This window comes from Aquarana catesbeiana, linkage group LG10 (genome assembly GCF_042186555.1).
Source record: "Aquarana catesbeiana isolate 2022-GZ linkage group LG10, ASM4218655v1, whole genome shotgun sequence".
NCBI lineage: Eukaryota > Metazoa > Chordata > Amphibia > Anura > Ranidae > Aquarana > Aquarana catesbeiana.
Window position 1 is genome coordinate 262,794,445 of NC_133333.1, and position 12,972 is coordinate 262,807,416.

At 51.7% G+C, this 12,972-nt stretch overlaps 1 protein-coding gene across 1 annotated transcript in view; it reads left to right on the forward strand.

The window, feature by feature from the left end:
• Nucleotides 1-921: 921 nt before the first annotated feature.
• The window catches only part of PRDM2 (PR/SET domain 2), a gene marked incomplete in the record, with an annotated part of 84,192 nt that continues 72,141 nt past the window's right edge, over nt 922-12,972 (forward strand). Inside the window, 2 exon segments of the mRNA XM_073603736.1 lie at nt 922-1,035; nt 2,241-2,344. Of these exon segments, the coding sequence (XP_073459837.1) occupies nt 2,336-2,344 (9 nt within the window).

The following is a 12,972-nucleotide window of genomic DNA, read 5'->3' on the forward strand; positions in this document are numbered from 1 at the left end:
CTTGTCTGATAATTTCTTCCTTCAGTTTGAAGTCTATTATACAGCAAATGATGTCCCTCGGGGGATCCGTCTCCCTTCCCTTGGGACGTAAGGCCCGGTGGATCCTTTCCATGTCAATGGGTGTATGAGGTGGTCTATTAAGCAGACCATTGAAGATTCCAGTCACAGTGGGGGCTATTTGTTCTCCCTCGATGGCCTCTGGCAGTCCTCTGACTCTGAGATTATGGTGCCAACCTCTGTTGTCGAGGTCTTCCAGATGGCGTTGCATATCTCTCATTTGCAATGTGTGGGAGTCAATGCGATTCGCAGCTTTGCGGATAGTCACATCATGGCGTTCAGTCACTCTTTCAACTGTGAGAACTCTGTCACTGAGCGCACGGATATCGAGCCTGAGCTCTGAAATGGCGGCAGATAAGGTGTCTTTGATATCCTCTGCGATGGTCCGCAGGTCCTGCATGTTTAAGTGTGGCTGTGGTGAGAGTTCAATGACATTTCTATCCCTGTGAGGGTTTGGAGATCCCGTGTGTGGCGGTTCTGTCAGGGCTGCCTCAGAAGCCTGAGAGTGTGAGTGTCTGTGGCGGACCAAAGTAGTGCAGGAACTGCTTTAAGTCTCACAGATATGAAAAGTTCTCATTGGGAATCACATGGGGTCCAAAGTCACATGACAAGTTGCACAAGTGTGAATGTGGCCTAACCCCCCCCCAATCTGTGGGGATCCCACCTCCCTGATGCCTACGTTCTCCACAGGTCAACCTAGAAATATTTGGGTGAAGAGACCTCTGACAATCCAGATTCTGATTCTCCTCTCCTGATCTGATGACCATTCTGAAGATCGATCGTTCATTACAAGTAATAGATTAGAATTGGAAGATAGAAAAGTGTTTCTCTAACCATCTGTTTGTATTTTTGGCTCATAGGATGCAATAAAGTCCCAAGAAGCAGCCGAGTCATTGGTTGACGTGCCGGATCATGTGCTGAGGGGTCTTCCTGAGGAAGTGACGCTGGGTGCGTCCGCGGTGAATGAGCTGAGACTGGGTGAGTCGGCCAACGTCAGTCCGGGTCTGGAAGTTCATTAACACCTGTGTGTATGGGAAGATCAGTATTGCCCCTCCCCAGGGCTGCTGTGTATACGGGAATATTGGTTTTGCCCCCCCATGGAAGGCAGGAATAGGATTGCCCCCCCCAGCCATGGAAGGCAGGAATAGGATTGCCCCCCCCCAATGGAAGGCAGGAATAGGATTGCCCCCCCCAATGGAAGGCAGGAATAGGATTGCCCCCCCCCCCAATGGAAGGCAGGAATAGGATTGCCCCCCCCCATGGAAGGCAGGAATAGGATTGCCCCCCCCATGGAAGGCAGGAATAGGATTGCCCCCCCCCATGGAAGGCAGGAATAGGATTGCCCCCCCCCCCCATGGAAGGCAGGAATAGGATGCCCCCCCCCAATGGAAGGTAGGAATAGGATTGCCCCCCCCCCCCAATGGAAGGCAGGAATAGGATTGCCCCCCCCATGGAAGGCAGGAATAGGATTGCCCCCCCCCCCCCATGGAAAGCAGAAAGCAGGAATAGGATTGCCCCCCCCCCCCCATGAAAAGCAGGAATAGGAGTGATCCCGGGACACCACATTGGCAGAACAGGGTGCCAAAATACGGGACTGTTCTGGCAAACCTGAGATGCTTAGCTGCATGTATGATTATTGGTCCATAAGAGTCCCTCCCCCTACAACTTACTGGAATCCACTGTGATGTCATCCCCTCCTCCGATGGTGGTGATTGGTGGTCTGAGCTCTCCTCTTCCTTTTGATTGGCACTTAGTGCACTGCAGCCAATGGGAGCGGGATGAACCCAGGAGCAGTCACTGCCATTCTTATTTAATACCACACCCACCTTTAAATGTTCTCGCCCCTTTTTTTGCCCCCATTTTTTTGCGCACAATTCATAACCAATCACAATTTAGTTACCATTTCATATTTTTCCAGGCAGTCATGTGACTGCAAAGCTCCGCCTCCTTTGTGAAGAGCAGTGCCATCCCCCGCTGGCCTCCATTGATGGAAATTGGGGGGGCAGAAAATGAGAGATCCGAGCTCTGCGGTCACATGACTCCAGACGGGGACACTACATGGGGGTGTCAGAACAACCCCACCCCTCCCCCTCTTATCTACCCCCAACATGGAGATCACCCGCTAGGTGTCACACGTGGTCCCTCCCCGATTTAATAATGTGACTCCCAAATTCTTCTTCTAGGTGTCTGGGCCAGGAAGCCCCTCCCCCGAGGGAAGAAATTAGGACCTTTTGTTGGGGAGAAGAAGAAGAGGTCCCAGGTGAAGAACAATGTGTACATGTGGGAGGTAAGTGCGCACCATAATCCCCCCTCCCCCCCACACCATAATCCCCCTCCACCCCCCCACACCATAATCCCCCTCCACCCCCCCACACCATAATCCCCCCTCCACCCCCCCACACCATAATCCCCCCTCCACCCCCCACACCATAATCCCCCCTCCCCCCACACCATAATCCCCCCTCCACCCCCCCACACCATAATCCCCCTCCCCCCCACACCATAATCCCCCCTCCACCCCCCCACACCATAATCCCTCCACCCCCCCACACCATAATCCTCCACCCCCCCACACCATAATCCCTCCACCCCCACACCATAATCCCCCCTCCCCCCACACCATAATCCCCCCTCCACCCCCCCACACCATAATCCCTCCACCCCCCCACACCATAATCCCTCCACCCCCCCACACCATAATCCCCCCTCCCCCCACACCATAATCCCCCTCCACCCCCCACACCATAATCCTTCCACCCCCCCACACCATAATCCCCCTCCCCTCCACCCCCCCACACCATAATCCCCCCTCCCCCCCACACCATAATCCCTCCACCCCCCCACACCATAATCCCCCCTCCCCCCCACACCATAATCCCCCTCCACCCCCCACACCATAATCCCCCCTCCCCCCCACACCATAATCCCCCCCTCCACCCCCCCACACCATAATCCCTCCACCCCCCCACACCATAATCCCCCCTCCCCCCACACCATAATCCCCCTCCACCCCCCACACCATAATCCCCCCTCCCCCCCACACCATAATCCCCCTCCACCCCCACACCATAATCCCCCCTCCCCCCCACACCATAATCCCCCCTCCACCCCCCACACCATAATCCCCTCTCCACCCCCACATCATAATCCCCCTCCCCCCCACACCATAATCCCCCCTCCACCCCCACACCATAATCCCCCCCTCCACCCCCACATCATAATCCCCCCTCCCCCCCACACCATAATCCCCCCTCCACCCCCCACACCATAATCCCCCCTCCCCCCCACACCATAATCCCCCCTCCACCCCCACACCATAATCCCCCCTCCCCCCCACACCATAATCCCCCCTCCCCCCCACACCATAATCCCCCCTCCCCCCCACATCATAATCCCCCCTCCACCCCCCACACCATAATCCCCCCTCCACCCCCACATCATAATCCCCCCTCCACCCCCACATCATAATCACCCCTCCACCCCCCCACACCATAATCCCCCCTCCACCCCCACATCATAATCCCCCCTCCACCCCCACATCATAATCACCCCTCCACCCCCCCACACCATAATCCCCCCTCCACCCCCCACATCATAATCCCCCCTCCACCCCCCACACCATAATCCCCCCTCCACCCCCACACCATAATCCCCCCTCCACCCCCACATCATAATCACCCCTCCACCCCCACATCATAATCCCCCCTCCACCCCCACATCATAATCACCCCTCCACCCCCCCACACCATAATCCCCCCTCCACCCCCCCACACCATAATCCCTCCACCCCCCCACACCATAATCCCCCCTCCACCCCCCCACACCATAATCCCCCCTCCACCCCCCCACACCAAAATCCCCCCTCCACCCCCCCACCATAATCCCCCCTCCACCCCCACACCATAATCCCCCCTCCACCCCCACACCATAATCCCTCCACCCCTCCACCCCCCCACACCATAATCCCCCCTCCACCCCCCACACCATAATCCCCCCTCCACCCCCCCACACCATAATCCCCCCTCCACCCCCCACACCATAATCCCCCCTCCACCCCCCACACCATAATCCCCCCTCCACCCCCCACATCATAATCCCCCCTCCACCCCCCACATCATAATCACCCCTCCACCCCCACACCATAATCCCCCCTCACACCATAATCACCCCTCCCCCCCACACCATAATCCCTCCACCACCCCCCACACCATAATCCCCCCTCCACCCCCCCACACCATAATCCCCCCTCCACCCCCCACACCATAATCCCCCCTCCACCCCCACACCATAATCCCCCCTCCACCCCCCACACCATAATCCCCCCTCCCCCCCTCACCATAATCCCCCCTCCACCCCCACACCATAATCACCCCTCCCCCCCACACCATAATCCCCCCTCCACCCCCACACCATAATCCCTCCACCCCTCACCATAATCCCTCCACCCCCCCACATCATAATCCCCCCCCCACATCATAATCCCCCCCTCCACCCCCCACACCATAATCCTCCCCTCCCCTCCCCCCCACATCATAACCCCCCCCCCACATCATAATCCTCCCCTCCCCCCACATCATAATCCCCTCTCCACCCCCCACACCATAATCCTCCCCTCCACCCCCCACATCATAATCCCCCCCCACATCATAATCCTCCCCTCCCCTCCCCCCCACACCATAATCCCCCCCCCCACACCATAATCCCCCCTCCCCCCACACCATAATCCCCCCTCCACCCAAATGATTTGGACCAGTGCACAAAGCAAGTTCCATAAAGACATAGATGAGCGAGTTTGGGGTGGAGGAACATGACTGGTCTGCACAGAGTCCTGACCTCAACCCCACAGAACACCTTTGGGATGAATTAGAGCGGAGACTGTGAACCAGACCTTCTCGTCCAACATCAGTGCCTGACCTCACAAATGCTCTTCTGGAAGAATGGTCAAACATTCCCATAGACACCCTCCTAAACCTTGTGGACGGCCTTCCCAGAAGAGGTGAAGCTGTTATAGCTGCAAAGGGCGGAGCCAACGCAATATTGAACCCTCCGGACTAAGACTGGGAGGTCATTAAAGGTCATGTGTGTGTAAAGGGGGGGGACCAATACTTTTGGTATCATAGTGTAGTTCACTTTTTTTTTTTTTTTTTTTTTTATAGCCCCTGGCCAGGGCCGATCCTAGGGTCACAGACGCCTGGGTGCAGAAATATTTCTGGTGCCCCCACATGGGCGTGGTCATCTTACCAACTCCTCCCCTTTACAAATGTTTCTATGGCAACGTCTCAAATACAGAGATGTTCCCCTATAAGAAGTCTTCGTTACCCTGAAATCCTCCCATAATCTCTCAACAATAAAGAAAATACAGGAAGAGAGAACACTAATGAGACCTGGAGGGGGGAGGGGGGCTCTGATAGACACAGAGAGGGGGCTTCTGTTAGAAAGAGCCCCCAGACATAATACGATCAGAGACTGCAGACATGATACAGGAGATGATCAGAGACTGCAGACATAGTACAGGAGATGATCAGAGACTGCAGACATGATACAGGAGATGATCAGAGACTGCAGACATAGTACAGGAGATGATCAGAGACTGCAGACATAGTACAGGAGATGATCAGAGACTGCAGACATGATACAGGAGATGATCAGAGACTGCAGACATAATACAGGAGATGATCAGAGACTGCAGACATAGTACAGGAGATGATCAGAGACTGCAGACATGATACAGGAGATGATCAGAGACTGCAGACATAGTACAGGAGATGATCAGAGACTGCAGACATAGTACAGGAGATGATCAGAGACTGCAGACATAGTACATGAGATGATCAGAGACTGCAGACATAGTACAGGAGATGGTCAGAGACTGCAGACATAATACAGGAGATGATCAGAGACTGCAGACATAATACAGGAGATGATCAGAGACTGCAGACATAATACAGGAGATGATCAGAGACTGCAGACATAATACAGAAGATGATCAGAGACTGCAGACATAGTACAGGAGATGATCAGAGACTGCAGACATAATACAGGAGATGATCAGAGACTGCAGACATAATACAGGAGATGATCAGAGACTGCAGACATAGTACAGGAGATGATCAGAGACTGCAGACATAGTACAGGAGATGATCAGAGACTGCAGACATAGTACAGGAGATGGTCAGAGACTGCAGACATAGTACAGGAGATGATCAGAGACTGCAGACATAGTACAGGAGATGATCAGAGACTGCAGACATAGTACAGGAGATGATCAGAGACTGCAGACATAGTACAGGAGATGATCAGAGACTGCAGACATAATACAGGAGATGATCAGAGACTGCAGACATAGTACAGGACATGATCAGAGACTGCAGACATAATACAGGAGATGATCAGAGACTGCAGACATAATACAGGACATGATCAGAGACTGCAGACATAGTACAGGAGATGATCAGAGACTGCAGACATAGTACAGGAGATGATTAGAGACTGCAGACATAATACAGGAGATGATCAGAGACTGCAGACATAGTACAGGAGATGATCAGAGACTGCAGACATAATACAAGAGATGATCAGAGACTGCAGACATAGTACAGGAGATGATCAGAGACTGCAGACATAGTACAGGAGATGATCAGAGACTGCAGACATAATACAAGAGATGATCAGAGACTGCAGACATAGTACAGGAGATGATCAGAGACTGCAGACATAGTACAGGAGATGATCAGAGACTGCAGACATAATACAGGAGATGATCAGAGACTGCAGACATAGTACAGGAGATGATCAGAGACTGCAGACATAATACAAGAGATGATCAGAGACTGCAGACATAGTACAGGAGATGATCAGAGACTGCAGACATAGTACAGGAGATGATCAGAGACTGCAGACATAATACAGGAGATGATCAGAGACTGCAGACATAGTACAGGAGATGATCAGAGACTGCAGACATAATACAGGAGATGATCAGAGACTGCAGACATAATACAGGAGATGATCAGAGACTGCAGACATAATACAGGAGATGATCAGAGACTGCAGACATAATACAGGAGATGATCAGAGACTGCAGACATAGTACAGGAGATGATCAGAGACTGCAGACATAGTACAGGAGATGGTCAGAGACTGCAGACATAATACAGGAGATGATCAGAGACTGCAGACATAATACAGGAGATGATCAGAGACTGCAGACATAATACAGGAGATGATCAGAGACTGCAGACATAATACAGGAGATGATCAGAGACTGCAGACATGATACAGGAGATGATCAGAGACTGCAGACATAGTACAGGAGATGATCAGAGACTGCAGACATGATACAGGAGATGATCAGAGACTGCAGACATAGTACAGGAGATGATCAGAGACTGCAGACATAGTACAGGAGATGATCAGAGACTGCAGACATAATACAGGAGATGATCAGAGACTGCAGATATAGTACAGGAGATGATCAGAGACTGCAGACATAGTACAGGAGATGATCAGAGACTGCAGACATAGTACAGGAGATGATCAGAGACTGCAGACATAGTACAGGAGATGATCAGAGACTGCAGACATAGTACAGGAGATGATCAGAGACTGCAGACATAGTACAGGAGATGATCAGAGACTGCAGACATAATACAGGAGATGATCAGAGACTGCAGACATAATACAGGAGATGATCAGAGACTGCAGACATAGTACAGGAGATGATCAGAGACTGCAGACATAGTACAGGAGATGATCAGAGACTGCAGACATAATACAGGAGATGATCAGAGACTGCAGACATAATACAGGAGATGATCAGAGACTGCAGACATAATAGAGGAGATGATCAGAGACTGCAGACATAGTACAGGAGATGATCAGAGACTGCAGACATAGTACAGGAGATGATCAGAGACTGCAGACATAATACAGGAGATGATCAGAGACTGCAGACATAATACAGGAGATGATCAGAGACTGCAGACATAGTACAGGAGATGATCAGAGACTGCAGACATAGTACAGGAGATGATCAGAGACTGCAGACATATTACAGGAGATGATCAGAGACTGCAGACATAATACAGGAGATGATCAGAGACTGCAGACATAGTACAGGAGATGATCAGAGACTGCAGACATAATACAGGAGATGATCAGAGACTGCAGACATAATACAGGAGATGATCAGAGACTGCAGACATAGTACAGGAGATGATTAGAGACTGCAGACATAATACAAGAGATGATCAGAGACTGCAGACATAATACAGGAGATGATCAGAGACTGCAGACATAATACAGGAGATGATCAGAGACTGCAGACATAGTACAGGAGATGATCAGAGACTGCAGACATAATACAGGAGATGATCAGAGACTGCAGACATAGTACAGGAGATGATCAGAGACTGCAGACATAGTACAGGAGATGATCAGAGACTGCAGACATAGTACAGGAGATGATCAGAGACTGCAGACATAGTACAGGAGATGATCAGAGACTGCAGACATAGTACAGGAGATGATCAGAGACTGCAGACATAGTACAGGAGATGATCAGAGACTGCAGACATAATACAGGAGATGATCAGAGACTGCAGACATAATACAGGAGATGATCAGAGACTGCAGACATAGTACAGGAGATGATCAGAGACTGCAGACATAATACAGGAGATGATCAGAGACTGCAGACATAATACAGGAGATGATCAGAGACTGCAGACATAGTACAGGAGATGATCAGAGACTGCAGACATAGTACAGGAGATGATCAGAGACTGCAGACATATTACAGGAGATGATCAGAGACTGCAGACATAATACAGGAGATGATCAGAGACTGCAGACATAGTACAGGAGATGATCAGAGACTGCAGACATAATACAGGAGATGATCAGAGACTGCAGACATAATACAGGAGATGATCAGAGACTGCAGACATAGTACAGGAGATGATTAGAGACTGCAGACATAATACAAGAGATGATCAGAGACTGCAGACATAATACAGGAGATGATCAGAGACTGCAGACATAATACAGGAGATGATCAGAGACTGCAGACATAGTACAGGAGATGATCAGAGACTGCAGACATAATACAGGAGATGATCAGAGACTGCAGACATAGTACAGGAGATGATCAGAGACTGCAGACATAGTACAGGAGATGATCAGAGACTGCAGACATAGTACAGGAGATGATCAGAGACTGCAGACATAGTACAGGAGACGATCAGAGACTGCAGTTCCTATGGACGTTAGTAAATAATGGCCGATCCGCTCTCTCACCTGACCCAGTGATACAGCAATGGTTCCTCTGATCAGGAGTCCGCTCACTCTGAATTTCCCGTGGCGACTCCGCTGAGTAGCACCCAGATCTGTATTCCTGCAATGACTCCATTCCTTTCTCCGCCAGGGATAGCGCCAGGTTGTGTGGCTTTCCCTCTGGTGGCGCAGGGCAGTGGGGTTCTCTCTCTGATGGTGTTCCCTCAGCACTGCCCTCTCCCTCTGGAGTCCTGGGTGTACTTTCCTGGGTGTAGACCCCCCAGGACAAACCCCCCCCCCTTCATTAGTACAGACCCCCCCCAGGACAAATCCCCTCCATTACAGACCCCCCCATTACACTCCATTAAAGACCCCCCAGGACAACCCCCCACCCCGCTCCATTAGTACAACCCCCCCTCCATTAGTAAAGACCCCCCCAGGACACCCCCCCCCTCCATTAGTAAAGACCCCCCCAGGACAACCCCCCTCCATTAGTACAGACCCCCAGAACAAACTGCCCCCCCTCTCCATTAGTATAGACCCCCCCCAGGACAAAGCCCCCCTCAACTAGTACAGACCCCCCTCCATTAGTGTACATAAAAACACCCGGGCGGCAGCTAGTGAGGAGAGGACAGTGTGCAGCCGCCCGGGTGGAGAGGAGAGACAGAGGAGGAGAACACGTCAGGCACGGACTGCCCCCCCCCCCCAGCGATGTCACTGCGCGGCTGCTTTCCTTCTCTGATAGGAGAGAGGGGGGACGGGCTTGAGCCTCAAAAAATACAGCAGCGGCAGTGACCTGCGGAAGGGAGCCGCCTCTGGACACACTCTGGCGCTTCAGCGCCCCCACCTCTCTGGCGCCCGGGTACACTGCACCCCATACACCACACCTGGGATCGGCCCTGCCCCTGGCAGGTGTCCCATTTGGGAGATTTCCCTTCACTTCCTGTCCCATAGTCACAATAGGAAATGCCTGGTTGTCACCAGTGGTGATGTCCCCTTTAGAAGATTTCTTCTCTATTCCTGCTCTGGTGATTTTCTTTCACTCTCAGTGATAACAATGGGGGGGGGGGATCTTCACTTTATAAAAGGAACTTTCACTTCGCTGGTGAATGAAATGACTGTATTCATCCAATCCGGTGCAAACAAATATCATGTGTGGTCAAATCAATAAATGTGCCGCGCTGTACCTACCTATCCAGACGTATGGAATTATTCTGTGCTCACAAATCTGAGTGTCAACAACAAAAAATATATATAATAGTAATATCACCGTGTTCTAAAAAATAACATGCAGTTCATCTATTTCCCACGTGATATGAATCCTTCAATAAATCACATTCCATGAAAAACTCCTTGATCCAATTGCTCCATTTTTAAGTTCTCCAAATAAAACACTACACCACCTCACGCGTGCCCCCCCCTCCCCCCCCATGAGTGTATCCTCATCTCAAGGTGTCTTCCTCGGGGGGGGGCATGTGACACTGTGACGACACGCGTAGGGGAGGGGCGAGGACGGTGAAGGCATCTGTACCCTTTGAGGGAATTTTAATCACTGCTTGATTTAGCTTGGTGCGCTGGAAGCACCAGGAGGATGTGAGTACTCCATTCTGAACATGTTTTAAATGTCCTAATTATAGAAGCACTATTTGAGCTTTTTTTTACTCATCATGCACCTTGATGCTCTTCACTGAAAGAGAGATTGCTATATGGAAGAGCGTAGAAATCTAGACCAATCAGATTGAGCCCTGGAGAGGCTCACAAGCACTATTTGACCTAAATTAGTGATTGTAAAGCTACTTCACACGTTTCTACAATCCAATCTGTAAGATGATAACGTGCCCCACTCTATGTCCTTTATTAAAAAAAAGTCCGATCTCTACCTTTTATGTCAGAGCGTCTCCCGGCGCTCACGTGACTCCTCGCCTCACTCATCTCTCCATCTGACAGATACAGTGGGAGGGGCCGAGAACTCCCGATGACGTCAGACAGATTGGGGAGGAGAGAGCCGAGGAGCCACGTGAGCGCCAGGAGACGGTCTGATATAAAGGTAGAGATAATAAAGGACATACAGTGGGGCACATGTTATTATCTAACAAAGACATTACATTTCCTCCTTCCTCTTCTTCCCTCTTTCCAGCCTCTTTCCTTCTTCTTTCCTCTTTCCAGACCCTTTTACTTCCTCTTCTTCCCTCTTTCCAGCCTCTTCCCCTCCTTTCTTCTCTCTTTCCAGCCTCTTCCCCTCCTTTCTTCCCTCTTTCCAGCCTCTTCCCCTCCTTTCTTCCCTCTTTCCAGCCTCTTCCCCTCCTTTCTTCCCGCTTTCCAGCCTCTTCCCCTCCTTTCTTTCCTCTTTCCAGACCCTTTTACTTCCTCTTCTTCCCTCTTTCCAGCCTCTTCCCCTCCTTTCTTCTCTCTTTCCAGCCTCTTCCCCTCCTTTCTTCCCTCTTTCCAGCCTCTTCCCCTCCTTTCTTCCCTCTTTCCAGCCTCTTCCCCTCCTTTCTTCCCGCTTTCCAGCCTCTTCCCCTCCTTTCTTCCCTCTTTCCAGCCTCTTCCCCTCCTTTCTTCCCTCTTTCCAGCCTCTTCCCCTCCTTTCTTCTCTCTTTCCAGCCTCTTCCCCTCCTTTCTTCCCGCTTTCCAGCCTCTTCCCCTCCTTTCTTCCCGCTTTCCAGCCTCTTCCCCTCCTTTCTTCCCGCTTTCCAGCCTCTTCCCCTCCTTTCTTCCCTCTTTCCAGCCTCTTCCCCTCCTTTCTTCCCGCTTTCCAGCCTCTTCCCCTCCTTTCTTCCCGCTTTCCAGCCTCTTCCCCTCCTTTCTTCCCTCTTTCCAGCCTCTTCCCCTCCTTTCTTCCCTCTTTCCAGCCTCTTCCCCTCCTTTCTTCCCGCTTTCCAGCCTCTTCCCCTCCTTTCTTCCCTCTTTCCAGCCTCTTCCCCTCCTTTCTTCCCTCTTTCCAGCCTCTTCCCCTCCTTTCTTCTCTCTTTCCAGCCTCTTCCCCTCCTTTCTTCCCGCTTTCCAGCCTCTTCCCCTCCTTTCTTCCCGCTTTCCAGCCTCTTCCCCTCCTTTCTTCTCTCTTTCCAGCCTCTTCCCCTCCTTTCTTCCCGCTTTCCAGCCTCTTCCCCTCCTTTCTTCTCTCTTTCCAGCCTCTTCCCCTCCTTTCTTCCCTCTTTCCAGCCTCTTCCCCTCCTTTCTTCCCGCTTTCCAGCCTCTTCCCCTCCTTTCTTCCCGCTTTCCAGCCTCTTCCCCTCCTTTCTTCCCTCTTTCCAGCCTCTTCCCCTCCTTTCTTCCCTCTTTCCAGCCTCTTCCCCTCCTTTCTTCCCGCTTTCCAGCCTCTTCCCCTCCTTTCTTCCCGCTTTCCAGCCTCTTCCCCTCCTTTCTTCTCTCTTTCCAGCCTCTTCCCCTCCTTTCTTCTCTCTTTCCAGCCTCTTCCCCTCCTTTCTTCTCTCTTTCCAGCCTCTTCCCCTCCTTTCTTCCCGCTTTCCAGCCTCTTCCCCTCCTTTCTTCCCTCTTTCCAGCCTCTTCCCCTCCTTTCTTCTCTCTTTCCAGCCTCTTCCCCTCCTTTCTTCCCGCTTTCCAGCCTCTTCCCCTCCTTTCTTCCCGCTTTCCAGCCTCTTCCCCTCCTTTCTTCCCGCTTTCCAGCCTCTTCCCCTCCTT